A 21,628-nucleotide genomic window follows, 5' to 3' on the forward strand; every position below is an offset into this window, starting at 1 on the left:
GGGAAACCTTGGCTTTTTAGTAAGTTAGGGTCCCCAGAAAGGATTTTCTTTACAAGTCTTATTTTGTTTAAGTTGCTTTGAGCAGTAATGCCGTATATTAGGAGTAATTATTTCCATATGGGACCTAGTATGTACATATTTTATTTGGGGGAAAATAATGCGAGTATGTAGAAATAAAAAATCTCAATGTTAAGTTATTTGTGGTCCTGAAAAGGACCGATTTGTATAGTTTATATGCGCTTGTCGAAGAAATGTCAACTTAAGCACGCTCGCCACGAATACGTCTGGCCAGTTGGATGTCCTTGGGCATGATTGTGACACGCTTGGCATGGATGGCACACAAGTTGGTATCTTCGAAGAGACCGACCAGATAGGCTTCGCTAGCTTCCTGCAGGGCCATTACTGCTGAGCTCTGGAAACGCAAGTCGGTTTTGAAATCTTGAGCGATTTCACGAACCAACCGCTGGAAAGGCAGTTTGCGGATCAGCAGCTCGGTACTCTTCTGGTAACGACGGATTTCACGCAGGGCAACAGTGCCAGGGCGATACCGATGAGGTTTCTTCACGCCACCGGTTGCTGGAGCACTTTTACGTGCGGCCTTGGTAGCCAGTTGTTTGCGTGGCGCCTTGCCACCAGTGGATTTACGAGCAGTCTGTTTGATACGGGCCATTTTCACTCTCAACGTTCGAATTTACAATAAGAGAAACCACAGATATTTCCACAGATATTTCGTTTATTGTCAGTAAAGTGTTATTTGATACAGCTTAAGTATCTATTTTATAAATATATCCAATTGACAAGGTTAGATATATTTAACATGAGTGTTTAGAAAATATTGCCCTGTGCTTTAGAGCTTTTCCGGGCTTTCGTATTTTTTAGTGATTAAGTTTACATATGTATTTACAAAAAGATTTTGTTTTGATTATATTCTTATTTTAGACATTTTATGTTTGTATATTATAGGAAAAGGTAGTTTTTGTAAAAAACCTATATGACATGATTTTGATTGTTTTGTTTGTTTTGTGTATTTGTGTGTGTGTGTGTGTGTGTGTGTGTGTGTATGTGTAATTGTGTGACCTATAAACTAAGACTAGTTTGGGGGGGGGGGGGCTTATTTACAGGGGTGTGTTGGGATGGAAATGGGATAAGGGAGGTAGACAATGAGAATTTTAATTTGTTTTGATTATTGAGCTATGTTGTATTTTAGGTTATTTGGGTCTAGTTGATTGGTGTATATTTGATATTTTTTCGAATGCAAATTGCGACAGAGCCGCCTCTTTTCTTATTGTTATTGTTATTGACTTTGATTTGTGTTGCTAATTGCTCTTGGCGAACGAATTGATAGTTATTTAGATGTACTTCATTTTTAATTGATAACCTATGCTCCGCTATGAACATTATGCTTGGCTTGTGTGTATTTAAAAATTGCTGTAGTTCAGCTCTCCTATGCAGAGAGTGCAGCGAGTTTACGTTTTGGAAAATACATTTTAGTGTGCTCATAATGAGTACTTTGCTGTCACTGACCTCATTATTGCGATACAATCGAAGATATTTCTGCCGAATATATCTTGTGCATCATTGTTGAAGCTATCAATTGTTATTGTGTGGTTGCTTATGTTTGTGGGATGGGGTCTTTCTTGTTGTGTCTTTGGCCTCTCCCGCAGCCGTTTATTGATGTGTGCCTCCAACACAGGATTGGAGGTGATTGGTGATTTTGGTTGATTTGACTTAAATTTATTGTTATTAAATAATGATGCAAAAGTTTGGTTATTTTTTATAATTGATTGACATTCTGATTTGCTTAAGTCATGATTTGGTATTGCGTTTTGGCCACCCCCATTGATATTATTATACCTGTTATTATTGTTTCTTTTCAGAGTTCTAAGTTCCTGAAGTTTTGTAAGCGTTGTCTGCCGAATCGGACAGATTTTGGCATTAGCTGTGTGCTGCCCCTTGCAGTTAACACATTTAATGTCTTCGGACGGATTATCAGTCTTTTTTATTGGGCATTGCCCTGGATTATGCTCGTTCAAACATTTTACACATCTGTATGATAATTTGCAATTGCTTGCAATATGCGAAAATCGTTGACAGTTGTGGCATTGGACGATTGCATTTATATGTGGTTTCAGGGGTTCTACTGCTATGCGGCAGTTTAGTAATGTCTTGAGGTTTAGTAATTGCCTAATGCTTTCCTGGTTTTTTTCTATTTGCACTAGCCAAAATTTCTCTTTGAATGGTTTAATATTTTCAATTTTTAAATCTGGCAAGCTCTTATTTAGTGCCCCCGTTACTTCCTCTATATCATATGTGCTTAAGGGTATTTTTTTAATAAGACATGTGTATGGCTTCAGTTCTTTTGGTGTATGTGAGAAGTATTTAATTTGTTGCTTATCGAGTATTTCCTTAACTTTAATAAATGATGCTAAGTTTATAGTCTTAAGGTGTACGAGATTTTTATTCTTAATGTCTAATATGAATGTAATGTTGTGGTTTTTTATAATATTAGTAAGTAACTTAGGGTTGTAATTATAGATAGATATGTTAGGAACTTGTTGCTTTGGTTTTACCATATTTGATGCTGCTGCTTCCGCTGCTGCCGTCGCTGGAGATGATGACAACGTTGCTGCTGCTGCTGTCGCTGCTGAGGATGATGATGCTGCCGTCGCTGCTGAAGACGATGATGCTGCTGAAGATAATGACGTTGCTGTCGCTGCTGAAGATGATGATGTTGCTGCCGATTTTTTCTTTGATGATACTGCTTCACTCGTGCGTTTCTTTTTTTTGTTGTTTACGATTGGTGATTTGGTTTTTTGTCTTTTTTTCCCCAATGATGGGTATTCAAAATCCATTTCGGATTCGGTATTACTGCCTTCATAGCCATTTATTTTTTCTTGCATGTCGGCCAATGCTTTCTCTAGCTGGGTGTTTCTTTGTTTTACCCATTCTAGTTCTTGGAGTACTTGGTTTAAGTCTTTAATTTTTACCACTTGGGTAGCGTCGTTGATATCGGGAGCCTGAGAATGGTCTGGGGGCTGTGCATGGGCCGCATCAACCTCCTCCTCGTCGTCGTCCTCCATTCCGGCCCCGATCATATTGACGCCGATGCTCCGACGCCGCTGTTCCGTTTTCGATGTATAGGTGGACGCTATTTCGCCCTTTTCGTTTTTTAGTATCGCTGTTAGTTGGTTGGTATCCGACAGCCACCTCACTGGTGGTATTATTTTGCTGCTGCTCACTGTTGTTTTTATTTTGTATTTTTTTCTTATTATGATGCGCCTCTCAATGTTGGGCTGCCCATCAGTATTGGTTTTGTTATAAAGGTTGAAAATTTCGGCTCGGGACTTGTTCCTTACCGCTCCCTTTGGGCCCTCCTCCGGTCTTGAAAAAGACCCTGAGTTGCGTTGGCCGTTTATGCTAGAGTTATTAATGTTTTTTACTTTTATTCTGATTTTGGTTTTTGCTCTCACTCTCCACATACACTTTTGGTATATTTTGAATGTTTTTTTTTTTTTGTTGTTTCACAATGTTTTCAATAGTTCAAGTTCAATTAATTTTTATTTTGTCGCTTTTTTTTGTAACTATCGCAGAAACAGCGTGCCCTCCTTCGAAATTTTGAGAAGCGCAGAGTACGGCGTTGAGCTTTTGACATTTTTGTACTGCGCTTTAAGGGTGGCTTTTGACCTAGTTTCACACTTCATTGACTTTAATTAAGTACAAGTATTAACAAATTTCCAATTTTTTTCGACTACACCCATAAAACACGAGACGCTCTTCAATATACAATGATAAACAATTCATTTTTCTAAATATTACTTTTTTTTATCCAACATTTAATCAGACGTGGACCAGCTTCAATACCCATATTTTCGACAAAAACTCACTTTTTTCGCTACTAATCGCTATTAATGCTAATATAAGGGTATTAAAATGATAGACTACGGCAATTCCACCAACATGCTCAACAATTCAACAACATTATACGCCCGCATTGTATCTATACGTTTCAATTTAGGTGCATGCCACGGATGGTGGTGGATTTTACTAGAGACAGCCACCGCAACGTTTTTCGACAGAGCGAGATGGAAGAAAATTGAGCGACATAGAGTGAGATACACATATTCCCATACGAATTGAGCGAGCCGTTCCAAATTTGAGAGAGAGCCAACTCGTCCAACGGGTTTGTACTTGGTGGTTGATTTCACTCATTCTCATATTATATTCCGAGTGAAAAGATAAAAATACATACATATGTATGTATGTGATATGTATATGTCAAATGTATATGAAATTGAATTTATTGGTCATTGGAAAAGCTTGGATACTAAAATTACGTTAAAATAATGTCATAATGTAATACGTCAAAAAACTATAATAATATTGGTTATAATTTATGAGGTTGTTCAGCTGGTTGTTTCTGATTAGTTCATCCCAAAAAAACTTATTTGATTCCCCAAATAAATGAGAATTATTTGTATCGCCCCAAATTGTATTCCACCCACTTATTATTACGGAACATACACACATGTTTCATTAACATTACAACAAAGAACAGAACTCATGAAGAATATACATATGCTAATACATTTAATACGGATCATATACGCTATGGATTTATTGGATGATTTTCCCACAATTCATTTTCGTATTCTATTTTTTATTTTAAAAAACAAGCTTATTTAATTTATTATGCGAGGATTGGTGGGGAAACCTTGGCTTTTTAGTAAGTTAGGGTCCCCAGAAAGGATTTTCTTTACAAGTCTTATTTTGTTTAAGTTGCTTTGAGCAGTAATGCCGTATATTAGGAGTAATTATTTCCATATGGGACCTAGTATGTACATATTTTATTTGGGGGAAAATAATGCGAGTATGTAGAAATAAAAAATCTCAATGTTAAGTTATTTGTGGTCCTGAAAAGGACCGATTTGTATAGTTTATATGCGCTTGTCGAAGAAATGTCAACTTAAGCACGCTCGCCACGAATACGTCTGGCCAGTTGGATGTCCTTGGGCATGATTGTGACACGCTTGGCATGGATGGCACACAAGTTGGTATCTTCGAAGAGACCGACCAGATAGGCTTCGCTAGCTTCCTGCAGGGCCATTACTGCTGAGCTCTGGAAACGCAAGTCGGTTTTGAAATCTTGAGCGATTTCACGAACCAACCGCTGGAAAGGCAGTTTGCGGATCAGCAGCTCGGTACTCTTCTGGTAACGACGGATTTCACGCAGGGCAACAGTGCCAGGGCGATACCGATGAGGTTTCTTCACGCCACCGGTTGCTGGAGCACTTTTACGTGCGGCCTTGGTAGCCAGTTGTTTGCGTGGCGCCTTGCCACCAGTGGATTTACGAGCAGTCTGTTTGGTACGGGCCATTTTCACTCTCAACGTTCGAATTTACAATAAGAGAAACCAAGCCCTCTGCTAGCTTATATAGCATTCTCGTTCTTCTGGCGGAGGGTTGAAACGACAGAACGAGAGCAGCCGAAGCATGCTGTTTCATTTCCCGAACGAGATGCACATATCATTCGGACTCACTCGTGTTTCTATGGCATTTTGGTATAAATAGCAGTGCGAGAAAAATTTTACTTACATTCGCTCCCGTTCTTCGTAAAGTGAAACATAAGCATATTGAAAAATGACTGGTCGTGGTAAAGGTGGCAAAGGCTTGGGTAAGGGAGGCGCTAAGCGTCATCGCAAGGTTCTGCGTGATAACATCCAGGGTATCACGAAGCCCGCTATCCGCCGTTTGGCTCGTCGTGGCGGTGTAAAACGTATCTCCGGACTCATCTACGAGGAGACTCGTGGAGTGCTGAAGGTGTTTTTGGAAAACGTTATCCGTGATGCCGTCACCTACACCGAACACGCCAAGAGGAAGACAGTCACAGCCATGGATGTTGTGTATGCTCTGAAGAGGCAAGGCCGCACGCTGTACGGCTTCGGCGGTTAAGAAACTGTGTACAGTCTGCTGTTTGAAAGTATCCAGAAAGTAAACAATCGGTCCTTTTCAGGACCACAAAATAATCAAAAAGAGAGGCATATTTTCATATTAATTGATATAAAAAAAAACAAGATTCAAAGCAGAAAACATGAACCTTGGCTTGGCAATCCAACAATATGAGGTGCTCCCATCTAAGCGACCGAAGAAAACTAGTGCATTCAGCATAGCATGGCATGATATGTATTTAAATACCCTAGAATTCGTCTTTCAGACACGTCGAGCACAACTGAACTAGTTCTGAAAAGGACCGAATTTAGCGCATACCTGGCGAGATATATTGTTTAGGTATAATTCGGCTGGTAACATTTGGTTCGTTTTTTGCCTGAAATTTACTGGAAAAGCGAAATCTCAGGTACACAAATTATGTCAGACACCAGCCTCAGCCCCTTGAATTCTTTCGTCTTTCAGGTGAGTCGAGCACAACTGTACTAGCTGAGGCCCATCTGTTTGGTCGTTCTGAAAAGGACCGAATTTAGCGGATACCTGGCGAGAGATATTGTTTAGGTATAATTCGGCTGGTAAAATGTGGTTCGTTTTTTGCCTGAAATGTACTGGAAAAGCGAAATCTCAGGTACACAAAGTATGGTCCCCAGACACTCAGCCTCAGCCTCTTGAATTCTTTCGTCTTTCAGGCGAGTCCAGCACAACTGTACTAGCTGAGGCCCATGCGACCATGGGATTGGTCGTTCTGAAAAGGACCGAATTTAGCGGATACCTGGCGAGAGATATTGTTTAGGTATAATTCGGCTGGTAAAATTTGGTTCGTTTTTTGCCTGAAATGTACTGGAAAAGCGAAATCTCAGGTACACAAAGTATGGTCCCCAGACACTCAGCCTCAGCCTCTTGAATTCTTTCGTCTTTCAGGCGAGTCCAGCACAACTGTACTAGCTGAGGCCCATGCGACCATGGGATTGGTCGTTCTGAAAAGGACCGAATTTAGCGGATACCTGGCGAGAGATATTGTTTAGGTATAATTCGGCTGGTAAAATTTGGTTCGTTTTTTGCCTGAAATGTACTGGAAAAGCGAAATCTCAGGTACACAAAGTATGGTCCCCAGACACTCAGCCTCAGCCTCTTGAATTCTTTCGTCTTTCAGGCGAGTCCAGCACAACTGTACTAGCTGAGGCCCATGCGACCATGGGATTGGTCGTTCTGAAAAGGACCGAATTTAGCGGATACCTGGCGAGAGATATTGTTTAGGTATAATTCGGCTGGTAAAATTTGGTTCGTTTTTTGCCTGAAATGTACTGGAAAAGCGAAATCTCAGGTACACAAAGTATGGTCCCCAGACACTCAGCCTCAGCCTCTTGAATTCTTTCGTCTTTCAGGCGAGTCCAGCACAACTGTACTAGCTGAGGCCCATGCGACCATGGGATTGGTCGTTCTGAAAAGGACCGAATTTAGCGGATACCTGGCGAGAGATATTGTTTAGGTATAATTCGGCTGGTAAAATTTGGTTCGTTTTTTGCCTGAAATGTACTGGAAAAGCGAAATCTCAGGTACACAAAGTATGGTCCCCAGACACTCAGCCTCAGCCTCTTGAATTCTTTCGTCTTTCAGGCGAGTCCAGCACAACTGTACTAGCTGAGGCCCATGCGACCATGGGATTGGTCGTTCTGAAAAGGACCGAATTTAGCGGATACCTGGCGAGAGATATTGTTTAGGTATAATTCGGCTGGTAAAATTTGGTTCGTTTTTTGCCTGAAATGTACTGGAAAAGCGAAATCTCAGGTACACAAAGTATGGTCCCCCAGACACTCAGCCTCAGCCCCTTGAATTCTTTCGTCTTTCAGGCGAGTCCAGCACAACTGTACTAGCTGAGGCCCATGCGACCATGGGATTGGTCGTTCTGAAAAGGACCGAATTTAGCGGATACCTGGCGAGAGATATTGTTTAGGTATAATTCGGCTGGTAAAATTTGGTTCGTTTTTTGCCTGAAATGTACTGGAAAAGCCAAATCTCAGGTACACAAAGTATGGTCCCCCAGACACTCAGCCTCAGCCCCTTGAATTCTTTCGTCTTTCAGGCGAGTCGAGCACAACTGTACTTTCTTAGGTAACTTCTTCGTTATCAATTAACAGAAAATAGAGTCGCTTAGCCTGCATAAATATGTATTTTAATTGTCTGTTGATGCGACACCAAGCCGAAGCCTGTTACCTAAGTAGATTACACTTTAGAATGATAATAAATTATGAAAATTCTCTTAATTCTTTAGCCATGGTTTGGTCGTCCTGAAAAGGACGTTTGGGTTTATATGTACATTTACAAGAATGTTAGTTGCTGTGGCTATTGGAACATTTATGCCTTCTTCTCGGTCTTCTTGGGCAGCAGAACGGCCTGGATGTTGGGCAAGACTCCACCCTGAGCAATGGTGACGCCCGAGAGCAGCTTGTTCAACTCCTCATCGTTGCGAATGGCCAGCTGCAGATGGCGAGGGATAATTCTCGTCTTCTTGTTATCACGGGCAGCATTGCCTGCCAACTCTAGAACTTCAGCGGCCAAGTATTCCATCACGGCAGCCAGGTAAACAGGAGCGCCGGCACCGACACGCTCGGCATAGTTGCCCTTGCGAAGCAGACGATGAATACGACCAACAGGGAACTGAAGACCAGCACGGTTCGAGCGAGACTTTGCCTTTCCCTTCACTTTGCCACCTTTACCACGACCAGACATTTTAATAGTAGATATTTATTTATTTCACTGTTCACAAACGAATTGAGTTGAGCACCCAATGACGCTATATTTATACCTTTCCGTCTGCTTGAGCGTTCAACCTAGGGGTGGGTTTTCCGCCTGTATGTTTAACTTGAATAGACTGCTCGAATAAAAGTATAAGGTTTGGTTTTTTTTACGCTCACCACGCAAAGTATAATTTGTGAAAGTAAAGTGAAATAAAATGCCGCCCAAGACTAGTGGAAAGGCAGCCAAAAAGGCTGGAAAAGCTCAGAAGAACATCACCAAGACCGACAAGAAGAAGAAGCGCAAGAGGAAGGAGAGCTATGCCATCTATATTTACAAAGTTCTGAAGCAAGTCCACCCTGACACTGGTATTTCGTCGAAAGCGATGAGCATCATGAACAGCTTTGTCAATGACATCTTCGAGCGCATTGCCGCCGAGGCGTCTCGCTTGGCTCATTACAACAAGCGTTCGACCATCACCAGTCGGGAAATCCAAACTGCTGTGCGCCTGCTGCTGCCGGGAGAGTTGGCCAAGCACGCTGTTAGTGAGGGAACCAAGGCTGTCACCAAGTACACCAGCTCCAAGTAAATTTGTTTCTCTGCAGAACCTAAGACAAAAAGGCCCTTTTCAGGGCCACAAAACATTTTCCCAAAGAAACGCCATTTTCAATATTGACAAACGAATAAAAATAAGATACTGTCCAATAAATTTCTCCAATGTGTAATTTACAGTATTTTGCATTCAATAGTGTATGAACATCTATTTTCTCGCGTAGTACAGTATGATTTGAACAAAAGGAAATCAAATACAGCTTCGGTTACCCAGAACGTTTTTGAAATCGTAACATAGGACGAATCATGGATTTACGTATGGTATGTATGTATGAACATGATGCCACAAAAGTTTGTCACAAGGTAGCTTTTCAAACCAAATGGTCGCCTGTTCATAAAATCAACAGATTTTTGGGCACCCAGGCACCCAAAAATTGAGTGGTGAACGTTTTTCGATATGGCAAGGGGCTGATAAGGCATTGTGCAACCATTAATGCTGCTAGAATAAATTTCTTAAATGTGTAAGTATTTGCATTCAATACTGTATGAACATCTATTTGCGAGAACAGTAGACAGTATGATTTGAACAAGGGGAAATCAAATACAGCTTCGGTTACCCAGAACGTTTTTGAAATCGTAACATAGGACGAATCATGGATTACGTATGGTATGTATGTATGAACATGATGCCACAAAAGTTTGTCACAAGGTAGCTTTCAAACCAAATGGTCGCCTGTTCATAAAATCAACGCACCCAGGCACCCAAAAATTGAGTGGTGAACGTTTTTCGATTTGGCAAGGGGCTGATAAGGCATTGTGCAACCATTAATGCTGCTAGAATAAATTTCTTAAATGTGTAATTTACAGTATTTTGCATTCAATAGTGTATGAACATCTATTTTCTCGCGAGATACAGTAGTACAGTATGATTTGAACAAGAGGAAATCAAATACAGCTTCGGTTACCCAGAACGTTTTTGAAATCGTAACATAGGACGAATCATGGATTTACGTATGGTATGTATGTATGAACATGATGCCACAAAAGTTTGTCACAAGGTAGCTTTTCAAACCAAATGGTCGCCTGTTCATAAAATCAACAGATTTTTCGGCACCGAGGCACCCAAAATATAGAAAAAAAAAGGTGACCCCATAATGTTCCCAGCTATACAAAAAAATTGAGTGGTGAACATTTTTCGATATGGCAAGGGGCTGATAAGGCATTGTGCAACCATTAATGCTGCTAGAATAAATTTCTTAAATGTGTAATTTACAGTATTTTGCATTCAATACTGTATGAACATCTATTTTTTGGAAGACAGAGTACAGTATGATTTGAACAAGAGGAAATCAAATACAGCTTCGGTTACCCAGAACGTTTTTGAAATCGTAACATAGGACGAATCATGGATTTACGTATGGTATGTATGTATGAACATGATGCCACAAAAGTTTGTCACAAGGTAGCTTTTCAAACCAAATGGTCGCCTGTTCATAAAATCAACAGATTTTTCGGCACCCAGGCACCCAAAATATCGAAAAAAAAAAAAAGGTGACCCCATAATGTTCCAAGCTATCCAAAAAAATTGAGTGGTGAACGTTTTTCGATATGGCAAGGGGCTGATAAGGCATTGTGCAACCATTAATGCTGCTAGAATAGGCTAAATCTTTTCAAAATGGGGACATGGGGGGATTCATATTCCTGCAGAATATTTTTAAAAGCAAAACCATTTTCAATACCATGTTCTTTCGCTGCCAGGCTAAGAATCTAAAATCGTATCTCTTATTGCCTATAAATGAAGTGGGGCTCGGCCGGATAATTTTTATCTCTTTTGATATAGTTTTGTAGCCCTGAAAAGGGCTTGTTTAAATCAATTTCAGATGTACAATCATCTAAAATTTCGAATGCGACCGTGTACACCAACGTGTACAAATTCGCAATTTACTTCTTGGCCGCCGTCGTCTTTGCTTTCGGCTTCTTTACGGTGGCGGGAGCAACTGGCTTCTTCGTCACCTTCTTGGGCTTGGCAGACGCCGCTGCAGCTGCAGCTACAGCCTTTGCTTTTGGTTTTGGCTTTGCAGGGCTCGACTTGGCCTTTGCCGCTGCTGGCTTCGCCTTCACGGTTCCAGCTTTCTTCACATCCTTGGCCTTTGCCTTCTCAGTTTTCTTCTTCTCGGCAGTCTTCTTGGTGGCGACCGTCTTCTTTGCCTTTAGCTTCTTGTCACCGGCCCCAGCTGCTTTTTTGGGGGCTGCTGTCTTCTTTGCTGCTGCCGATGACACCACCTTCTTGGCTTTCACTTTCTTCTCCACAGACGACGCAACCTTTGGCTTGGGCTCCTTTTTGGCGGAAGCCGACAGTTTGAACGAACCAGAGGCACCTTTTCCCTTTGTTTGGATCAGCTTTCCATTGGCAACGGCCGACTTCAAGTACTTCTTGATAAATGGAGCTAGTTTCTGGGCATCGCATTTGTATTCGGCAGTAATATATTTCTTGATGGCCAGGAGCGATGAGCCGCCACGTTCCTTCAAGCTCTTAATGGAAGCGTCAACCATTTGCTGAGTTGGGGGATGCGATGGTGGAGCTGTGGGCTTCTTTGCCTTTGCAGTAGCCGCAGCGGATCCAGATGCCTTTTTAGCGGCCACCTTCTTCTCCGCTGCTACTGGTGGAGCAGCCACTGGAGACGCGGATGTTGCAACTGCAGAATCAGACATTATTCTTTATAAAATTACACTTTTTAGTTGCAAAACGCGGCGGGCCTATGGTCCCCTGTTCGAATGAGAAGCGAGTAGAAGGGCAGTGGGAAGATGATTTCGGCATTGGTGATTTGTGTTGCAGAAGTTTCATTGAGCGTCTGACTTATTTCTAATTTTTAACGTATTTTTATCAAGTAATGAAAATACAGTTTTATTGAGTTAGATTCTTAAATGTTTCAAATTCTATTTTAAATAATTTATTTGTTAAATATCCTCCATTATCGATTTTTAATACCTGTCCAAACTTTGACAAGTAGTTAGCCAACTCTTATATTTGGGATTCAATGGTATTTATAAATAAATTTTAGCTTATTTGGCAAAACTTGTTTTTGAAATATTAAATTTGATCAATTTACTTTAAGAAACTATAGACGTATATTCACATATCGGTTAGTATGGTATTTTAATATCGTTTTGAAGACAACCCTATAGAGTACAAAAAGACTACTTTCTGGGTATGTTCAGCATTGAATTTAGTGGTCAAAAATATAAATGCTTAAAAATATATTATTATTAGGCATTTTTCTTAAGGAAATCAATACGATTTTCAATATAATATTATTTCTGATCCATTTTTGTTAATATTTACCCAAAAATAACATACTTTCATACCCACACAGCAGTGGCAATTTAATTAATTGCATTGTTAAAATCGAAAGAATACATTTTTCGCAAATTTTATTGCTTTATACGAATTATAGGAATCTTGAAAACATTTTTCCATTACTTTTGTATAATATTTTTATATATTTAAAATTTTAAACGGCCTTTTATTACATACTAGTCTTTCGATTGTTAGTCTAAAAAGCCTATGCCAAGTTGCTTCTGTCGTTTAAGCATATCTTTGACATTTCAAAAAATTGAATTTATTGGTCATTGGAAAAGCTTGGATACTAAAATTACGTTAAAATAATGTCCACAAATAAATGTAATACGTCAAAAAACTATAATAATATTGGTTATAATTTATGAGGTTGTTCAGCTGGTTGTTTCTGATTAGTTCATCCCAAAAAAACTTATTTGATTCCCCAAATAAATGAGAATTATTTGTATCGCCCCAAATTGTATTCCACCCACTTATTATTACGGAACATGCACACATGTTTCATTAACATTACAACAAAGAACAGAACTCATGAAGAATATACATATGCTAATACATTTAATACGGATCATATACGCTATGGATTTATTGGATGATTTTCCCACAATTCATTTTCGTATTCTATTTTTTATTTTAAAAAACAAGCTTATTTAATTTATTATGCGAGGATTGGTGGGGAAACCTTGGCTTTTTAGTAAGTTAGGGTCCCCAGAAAGGATTTTCTTTACAAGTCTTATTTTGTTTAAGTTGCTTTGAGCAGTAATGCCGTATATTAGGAGTAATTATTTCCATATGGGACCTAGTATGTACATATTTTATTTGGGGGAAAATAATGCGAGTATGTAGAAATAAAAAATCTCAATGTAAGTTATTTGTGGTCCTGAAAAGGACCGATTTGTATAGTTTATATGCGCTTGTCGAAGAAATGTCAACTTAAGCACGCTCGCCACGAATACGTCTGGCCAGTTGGATGTCCTTGGGCATGATTGTGACACGCTTGGCATGGATGGCACATAAGTTGGTATCTTCGAAGAGACCGACCAGATAGGCTTCGCTAGCTTCCTGCAGGGCCATTACTGCTGAGCTCTGGAAACGCAAGTCGGTTTTGAAATCTTGAGCGATTTCACGAACCAACCGCTGGAAAGGCAGTTTGCGGATCAGCAGCTCGGTACTCTTCTGGTAACGACGGATTTCACGCAGGGCAACAGTGCCAGGGCGATACCGATGAGGTTTCTTCACGCCACCGGTTGCTGGAGCACTTTTACGTGCGGCCTTGGTAGCCAGTTGTTTGCGTGGCGCCTTGCCACCAGTGGATTTACGAGCAGTCTGCTTAGTACGGGCCATTTTCACTTTCAATGTTCAAATTCGAATTGACAATAAGCGATCGCAGCCAACTATGCTAGCTTATATAGCATTCTCATTCTTCTGGTGGAGGGTTGAAACGACAGAACGAGAGCAGCCGAAGCATGCTGTTTCATATCCCGAACGAGATGCACATATCATTCGGACTCACTCGTGTTTCTATGGTGTTTTGGTATAAATAGCAGTGCGAGAAAAATTTTACTTACATTCGCTCCCGTTCTTCGTAAAGTGAAACACAAGCATATTGAAAAATGACTGGTCGTGGTAAAGGTGGCAAAGGCTTGGGTAAGGGAGGCGCTAAGCGTCATCGCAAGGTTCTGCGCGATAACATCCAGGGTATCACGAAGCCCGCTATCCGCCGTTTGGCTCGTCGTGGCGGTGTAAAACGTATCTCCGGACTCATCTACGAGGAGACTCGTGGAGTGCTGAAGGTGTTTTTGGAAAACGTTATCCGTGATGCCGTCACCTACACCGAACACGCCAAGAGGAAGACAGTCACAGCCATGGATGTGGTGTATGCTCTGAAGAGACAAGGTCGCACGCTGTACGGTTTCGGCGGTTAAGAAACTGTGTACAGTCTGCTGTTTGAAAGTATCCAGAAAGTAAACAATCGGTCCTTTTCAGGACCACAAAATAATCAAAAAGAGAGGCATATTTTCATATTAATTGATATAAAAAAAAAACAAGATTCAAAGCAGAAAACATGAACCTTGGCTTGGCAATCCAACAATATGAGGTGCTCCCATCTAAGCGACCGAAGAAAACTAGTGCATTCAGCATAGCATGGCATGATATGTATTTAAATACCCTAGAATTCGTCTTTCAGACACGTCGAGCACAACTGAACTAGTTCTGAAAAGGACCGAATTTAGCGGATACCTGGCGAGAGATATTGTTTAGGTATAAATCGGCTGGTAAAATTTGGTTCGTTTTTTGCCTGAAATGTACTGGAAAAGCAAAATCTCAGGTACACAAAGTATGGTCCCCCAGACACTCAGCCTCAGCCCCTTGAATTCTTTCGTCTTTCAGGCGAGTCGAGCACAACTGTACTTTCTTAGGTAACTTCTATCGTTATCAATTAAACGTATCGTTATCAATAACAGAAAATAGAGTCGCTTAGCCTGCATAAATATGTATTTTAATTGTCTGTTGATGCGACACCAAGCCGAAGTAGATTTTACTTTAGAATGATAATAAATTATGAAAATTCTCTTAATTCTTTAGCCATGGTTTGGTCGTCCTGAAAAGGACGTTTGGGTTTATATGTACATGTACAAGAATGCTATTTGCTGTGGCTATTGGAACATTTATGCCTTCTTCTCGGTCTTCTTGGGCAGCAGAACGGCCTGGATGTTGGGCAAGACTCCACCCTGAGCAATGGTGACGCCCGAGAGCAGCTTGTTCAACTCCTCATCGTTGCGAATGGCCAGCTGCAGATGGCGAGGGATAATTCTCGTCTTCTTGTTATCACGGGCAGCATTGCCTGCCAACTCTAGAACTTCAGCGGCCAAGTATTCCATCACGGCAGCCAGGTAAACAGGAGCGCCGGCACCGACACGCTCGGCATAGTTGCCCTTGCGAAGCAGACGATGAATACGACCAACAGGGAACTGAAGACCAGCACGGTTCGAGCGAGACTTTGCCTTTCCCTTCACTTTGCCACCTTTACCACGACCAGACATTTTAATAGTAGATATTTATTTATTTCACTGTTCACAAACGAATGGAGTTGAGTTGAGCACCCAATGACGCTATATTTATACCTTTCCGTCTGCTTGAGCGTTCAACCTAGGGGTGGGTTTTCCGCCTGTATGTTTAACTTGAATAGACTGCTCGAATAAAAGTATAAGGTTTGGTTTTTTTTACGCTCACCACGCAAAGTATAATTTGTGAAAGTAAAGTGAAATAAAATGCCGCCCAAGACTAGTGGAAAGGCAGCCAAAAAGGCTGGAAAGGCTCAGAAGAACATCACCAAGACCGACAAGAAGAAGAAGCGCAAGAGGAAGGAGAGCTATGCCATCTATATTTACAAAGTTCTGAAGCAAGTCCACCCTGACACTGGTATTTCGTCGAAAGCGATGAGCATCATGAACAGCTTTGTCAATGACATCTTCGAGCGCATTGCCGCCGAGGCGTCTCGCTTGGCTCATTACAACAAGCGTTCGACCATCACCAGTCGGGAAATCCAAACTGCTGTGCGCCTGCTGCTGCCGGGAGAGTTGGCCAAGCACGCTGTTAGTGAGGGAACCAAGGCTGTCACCAAGTACACCAGCTCCAAGTAAATTTTGTTTCCCCTCAGAACCAAACCCAAAAGGCCCTTTTCAGGGCCACAAAACATTTTACCAAAGAAACGGCATTTTCAATATTGACAAGCGAATAAAAATTAGAAACGTCCCCCCCCCCCCCCCCCATCTCTGAATAAATTTCAAATGTGTAATTTACAGATTTTGCATTCAATAGTGTATGAACATCTATTTTCGCGAACAGTAGTACAGTATGATTTGAACAAGAGGAAATCAAATACAGCTTCGGTTACCCAGAACGTTTTTGAAATCGTAACATAGGACGAATCATGGATTTACGTATGGTATGTTGTATGAACATGATGCCACAAAAGTTTGTCACAAGGTAGCTTTTCAAACCAAATGGTCGCCTGTTCATAAAATCAACAGTCGGCACCCAAAATATAAAAAAAAAAGGTGACCCCATAATGTTCCCAGCTATACAAAAAAATTGAGTGGTGAACGTTTTTCGATATGGCAAGGGGCTGATAAGGCATTGTGCAACCATTAATGCTGCTAGAATAAATTTCTAAATGTGTAATTTACATATTTTGCATTCAATAGTGTATGACTCTACCCCCCCTCAAGTGGTGACACTACTTCGCGAGATACAGTAGTACAGTATGATTTGAACAAGAGGAAATCAAATACAGCTTCGGTTACCCAGAACGTTTTTGAAATCGTAACATAGGACGAATCATGGATTTACGTATGGTATGTATGTATGAACATGATGCCACAAAAGTTTGTCACAAGGTAGCTTTTCAAACCAAATGGTCGCCTGTTCATAAAATCAACAGTTGGCACCCAGGCACCCAAAAATCGAAAAAAAAAAAAGGTGACCCCATAATGTTCCCAGCTATACAAAAAAATTGAGTGGTGAACGTTTTTCGATATGGCAAGGGGCTGATAAGGCATTGTGCAACCATTAATGCTGCTAGAATAGGCTAAATCTTTTCAAAATGGGGACATGGGGGGATTCATATTCCTGCAGAATATTTTTAAAAGCAAAACCATTTTCAATACCATGTTCTTTCGCTGCCAGGCTAAGAATCTAAAATCGTATCTGTTATTGCCTATAAATGAAGTGGGGCTCGGCCGGATAATTTTTATCTCTTTTGATATAGTTTTGTAGCCCTGAAAAGGGCTTGTTTAAATCAATTTCAGATGTACAATCATCTAAAATTTCGAATGCGACCGAGTACACCAACGTGTACAAATTCGCAATTTACTTCTTGGCCGCCGTCGTCTTTGCTTTCGGCTTCTTTACGGTGGCGGGAGCAACTGGCTTTTTCGTCACCTTCTTGGGCTTGGCAGACGCGCAGCTGCAGCTACAGCCTTTGCTTTTGGTTTTGGCTTTGCAGGGCTCGACTTGGCCTTTGCCGCTGCTGGCTTCGCCTTCACGGTTCCAGCTTTCTTCACATCCTTGGCCTTTGCCTTCTCAGTTTTCTTCTTCTCGGCGGTCTTCTTGGTGGCGGTGGCGACTGTCTTCTTTGCCTTTAGCTTCTTGTCACCGGCTCCGGCTGCCTTTTTGGGGCCTGCTGTCTTCTTTGCTGCTGCCGATGACACCACCTTCTTGGCTTTCACTTTCTTCTCCACAGACGACGCAACCTTTGGCTTGGGCTCCTTTTTGGCGGAAGCCGACAGTTTGAACGAACCAGAGGCACCTTTTCCCTTTGTTTGGATCAGCTTTCCATTGGCAACGGCCGACTTCAAGTACTTCTTGATAAATGGAGCTAGTTTCTGGGCATCGCATTTGTATTCGGCAGTAATATATTTCTTGATGGCCAGGAGCGATGAGCCGCCACGTTCCTTCAAGCTCTTAATAGAAGCGTCAACCATTTGCTGAGTTGGGGGATGCGATGGTGGAGCTGTGGGCTTCTTTGCCTTTGCAGTAGCCGCAGCGGATCCAGACGCCTTTTTAGAGGCCACCTTCTTCTTCTCCGCTGCTACTGGTGGAGCAGCCACTGGAGACGCGGATGTTGCAACTGCGGAATCAGACATTATTCTTTACAAAATTACACTTTTTAGTTGCGAACGCAAACGAAACGAAATTTGTTTATTGGTCAGTAAGTTGTTGGGTAATATTAACATTATTTACCTTATTTTATATATGAACAATGGTTGACAAATCCAGAGACATTAATATTAGTATGGGTATATGCTGCCTTGTGCTTTATGCTTCTCCAGGCTTAACTTATGGTTGTGTTTTTGTTTGATATGTTTATTTTGTACTTTGATTATGTTTTGATGGTACTATTAATGATGATGCTTAGATCATAGTTTGAGGAAAACTCTTTTAGAGTAAAAACCTCATTTTCATTGGGTTGTGTTTTGTGTTTGTTCTTAAGACTAGTACTATAACTATATAACTGATAACTACTTAATAATTAATTAATTAACGAGGATGTGGGTGATGGTGGGAGAAGGGTGGGTTTATGTACAATGGGAGTTAGGGGTTTTTGGGTATTCATATTCTTATTTTTACTGATTTTTATTAAAGACTAGATCCTTTGGATTGAGATTACAGTTTTTCTTATGATAAAATATGAGATTGTTTTCGTCATCATATACTATACCTAATTCTTTCAGATGGTTAATGTGCCTTATCATTAGCAGTTCATTAGTTTGAAAGTCTGATAACCTAAGCGGACTTATACTCTCCGAGATCAAGGGATTTGTACTGTTACCATTCTTGTCTATAAATTTTTGTATTATTTTAAATGTAATTGTGTCTAACCTATTTACGTTTGCTAATCTATAGAGTTTTTTATTATTAATGTATTTACATGTGTCTGGTTTTCTGGCAGGGGCACCAATGGCACGCCTAAGGATGCGTCTCTCATAGAGCCTGAGCATTTCCATTTGTTTTGATTGTATGCTGAACCATGCTACTTGTCCGTATGTTAATGTTGGCTGTATGAGTTTCTTATAAATGAGTGTTCTTATTTTTGTGACTCTGTCATTGTTGTCGCTGTTCAGTGTTCCAAAGGTGCGGTGCAAGCTGGCTAGTTGACCTTTTGCCCTATTCATTGCCTTGTTGATATGTTCTCTGAACTTTAATTTTTGATCATATATGACCCCCAGGTACTTGATGGTTGGTTTAAATTGTATTTGTGTGTTATTGTCAATGTATATCTGTGGCTGGTAAAATCGCGCATTCCGGTTTAGGTCTTTGTTCCTCGGCCCTTTGATAAAGCATCCTTCGCATTTGGTAGTGTTCAATTTTAGTCTCCACTTTTGGAAGTAGCTAACTAGCTGTTCTAGGTACCTGTTTAAGTCTGACTCTGCGGTGGAAATTCTGGCCCCTGTTGCCAGAAGTAGGATGTCATCTGCATAGATTAATGGCTGTATCTTGGCTGTGGATGTGGAGTTTGGTTCCCTGGTATAGTCTGGCATGTCTGCTAGGTATAAATTGTACAGTATGGGTGCCAGCAGTGATCCCTGCGGGACTCCTGCCGTTATGCTTCTAATTGAGGATTTTTCTTTCCCATTTTGGCTACTAACATAGAAAGTTCTGTTTGTAAGGTAATTGAGGATTATTCTAGTTGTCTTTGTGTTAAACTTGTGGACTTTCATCATTTTGTAGATTAGACCGTTTGTCCAGACAGTGTCAAAAGCCTTTTCGAGGTCTAATGCAACAGCAATTGTTGGCTTTTTTTTCTGTAGGCTTGTGTAAATGAAATTGTTTGCTACTGCTAGGGAGTGGTTGGTTGAGTTCCCCTCTCTGAAGCCGAATTGATGATCTTTGAGTGTTTTGGTTTTCTCCAGATGTTGCTTTAGCATTTCTAGCAACATTTTTTCGAATAAGTTACTGATTGCTGATAGGATCGAGATGGGTCTATATCCCCGTAGGGTTTTATGGTCAGATTTTGGTTTGGGAATCGCAATGACTTTGCTTTGTTTCCAAGCAATGGGGAAGTATCCGATGTTATAGCAGTTGTTAAATATTTTGGCGATATAATCGAGGATGATAAGATTGAATTTTTTTAGTAGGAAGTTGCTGGTATTGTCTGGTCCTAGTGTTTTTTTATTATTTTTACCCTGGAGCCATTCCAGTAGTTGGTTGGCGTTTGTGAAGCCTTCCCTCTCTGCTCCTTCCCACTTCCCGTCTGCAGTTTGTGTGTCACTAAAGTTTGCTATATCTGTTAGTATTGACGAGTCGTTTTCCACAGTTTCATTTACTATGCTAGCATGAGCGAGCAGCTCAGGTGAAGATGAGGTCATGTAATCGTTCTGCTTGTGTATGTTTTGGAATGACCAAGCGAGTGCATTTATTTTATCTGTTTCTGTTTTTATATTGAGTGTGGAAATGATGTTCATGTCAATGGAGTTTTGTTCTTGTGTATTTAATTTTATATCATTTTGCTGCTTTTTATCGGACTGACATAGGAATTTGGTGCTTATTTTGGATGGATCTAATTTTGCTATTTGGCTTTCTATGTTCTGTATGTGGGCAGATTCAATGTATAGTTTTATTTGCATAGACATTATTCTTAACATGTTTCTAGTGAGGTCTTTTTCTTGGCTTGACATGGTCTCGTACCTCCTGTGCAGGAGGCGATTGAGAGCGCGTCTTTGTGCAATTAGTTTGACGGCATGTTGGCTTATATGGATGCTTCTGTTTGGCTTTGACGGGTCAATGTGTATGTTGGGGACGACTTCTGTTGAGTCGATTGCTTTTTCCACCGCTTTGGTGAGCTTATCTATGTGATGGTCGATTTCATTCTTGTTTAGGTTTTTGTTATTGGGAATATGCGTTATGTTTCGCATAAGCATCATGTTTAGTTTCTCGATATTGATTTTTTTGTAATTTTTAACTATTTGTAAGTCCTGTTTAACTAAATGAAAGCAGCCAAGGCGTAGCTTAAGCTCAACACCAAAATGGTCTGCCGTGTAGTCAGTTATTATCTTGAGTCCCTCTCTCCCTTCGACGGGTAGCTCTGTTGAGCAAATGAAGAGGTCGATGGAAGAGTGTCTACCTGTAGTGTGGTTCCTTCTAGAAGGTTCATCAGTTGGGTATAAGGTGAGATTTGGTTGGTCGGTTAGCCATTTGTGGAGCGTTCGCCCATCGGTGTTTATATGTGCTGGGCTTTTCTCGGGGAGATGCCAGCTTGGGTGCTTGGCATTTAAATCTCCTGCAGCAATGATGGGGCTTAGGGTTTGCTCTTCAATAGAGGTGAGCAGTGCATTGATGTCCTCTATAAGGAGCCTGTGCTGCGGTCGCTTATATAGGCTGACAGCTACTATGGACTGTAGTTTGCCCCTGTTGTCTTTATAGTGTATTTCTATTGCTACCGCTTCCAGGAAGCGTAGTGGCTTAATGTCTATTTGTCTATATTTAGTCCCTTTTTTGATGCAGATTGCAACTGAACTGCCCTTGATTGTTGCTCTGG

General features: G+C 40.9%; 9 protein-coding genes across 9 annotated transcripts; 3 read left to right on the plus strand and 6 right to left on the minus strand.

Annotated features, from left to right (window-relative positions):
- Positions 1-233: 233 nt before the first annotated feature.
- On the minus strand, positions 234-5,389 carry LOC121404899 (mediator of RNA polymerase II transcription subunit 25-like). The gene is made up of 4 exons (XM_041595311.1): positions 4,972-5,389; positions 2,988-3,238; positions 2,571-2,734; positions 234-683 (listed from the first exon to the last, which is right to left on the minus strand). The coding sequence occupies exons 1-4, from the start codon at positions 5,372-5,374 to the stop codon at positions 260-262; spliced, it is 1,242 nt and encodes a 413-aa protein (XP_041451245.1). The 5' UTR covers positions 5,375-5,389; the 3' UTR covers positions 234-259.
- Positions 5,390-5,619: 230 nt separating this feature from the next.
- LOC121404900 lies at positions 5,620-14,581 on the plus strand. The gene is made up of 3 exons (XM_041595312.1): positions 5,620-5,945; positions 8,908-9,263; positions 14,201-14,581. The coding sequence occupies exons 1-3, from the start codon at positions 5,637-5,639 to the stop codon at positions 14,511-14,513; spliced, it is 978 nt and encodes a 325-aa protein (XP_041451246.1). The 5' UTR covers positions 5,620-5,636; the 3' UTR covers positions 14,514-14,581.
- LOC121404855 (histone H2A) lies at positions 8,232-8,713 on the minus strand. The gene has a single exon (XM_041595243.1). It carries the CDS (start codon positions 8,670-8,672, stop codon positions 8,298-8,300), a length of 375 nt encoding a protein of 124 aa, XP_041451177.1. The 5' UTR covers positions 8,673-8,713; the 3' UTR covers positions 8,232-8,297.
- LOC121404868 (histone H2B) lies at positions 8,880-9,362 on the plus strand. The gene has a single exon (XM_041595256.1). It carries the CDS (start codon positions 8,896-8,898, stop codon positions 9,265-9,267), a length of 372 nt encoding a protein of 123 aa, XP_041451190.1. The 5' UTR covers positions 8,880-8,895; the 3' UTR covers positions 9,268-9,362.
- On the minus strand, positions 11,103-11,942 carry LOC121404847 (histone H1-like). Its single transcript, XM_041595234.1, has one exon. The coding sequence runs from the start codon at positions 11,940-11,942 to the stop codon at positions 11,172-11,174; it is 771 nt and encodes a 256-aa protein (XP_041451168.1). The 3' UTR covers positions 11,103-11,171.
- On the minus strand, positions 13,496-13,946 carry LOC121404854 (histone H3). The gene has a single exon (XM_041595242.1). The coding sequence runs from the start codon at positions 13,930-13,932 to the stop codon at positions 13,522-13,524; it is 411 nt and encodes a 136-aa protein (XP_041451176.1). The 5' UTR covers positions 13,933-13,946; the 3' UTR covers positions 13,496-13,521.
- A 627-nt stretch (positions 14,582-15,208) lies between the features above and the next one.
- LOC121404859 (histone H2A) lies at positions 15,209-15,669 on the minus strand. Its single transcript, XM_041595247.1, has one exon. The coding sequence runs from the start codon at positions 15,630-15,632 to the stop codon at positions 15,258-15,260; it is 375 nt and encodes a 124-aa protein (XP_041451181.1). The 5' UTR covers positions 15,633-15,669; the 3' UTR covers positions 15,209-15,257.
- Positions 15,670-15,824: 155 nt separating this feature from the next.
- On the plus strand, positions 15,825-16,253 carry LOC121404867 (histone H2B). Its single transcript, XM_041595255.1, has one exon. It carries the CDS (start codon positions 15,861-15,863, stop codon positions 16,230-16,232), a length of 372 nt encoding a protein of 123 aa, XP_041451189.1. The 5' UTR covers positions 15,825-15,860; the 3' UTR covers positions 16,233-16,253.
- A 1,188-nt stretch (positions 16,254-17,441) lies between these two features.
- Positions 17,442-19,305, minus strand: LOC111080451 (histone H1-like). The gene has a single exon (XM_041595239.1). The coding sequence runs from the start codon at positions 18,234-18,236 to the stop codon at positions 17,529-17,531; it is 708 nt and encodes a 235-aa protein (XP_041451173.1). The 5' UTR covers positions 18,237-19,305; the 3' UTR covers positions 17,442-17,528.
- Between the last annotated feature and the right edge of the window lie 2,323 nt (positions 19,306-21,628).

Source organism: Drosophila obscura, unplaced genomic scaffold, assembly GCF_018151105.1.
Source record: "Drosophila obscura isolate BZ-5 IFL unplaced genomic scaffold, ASM1815110v1 contig_46, whole genome shotgun sequence".
In the NCBI taxonomy this organism is placed as follows: domain Eukaryota; kingdom Metazoa; phylum Arthropoda; class Insecta; order Diptera; family Drosophilidae; genus Drosophila; species Drosophila obscura.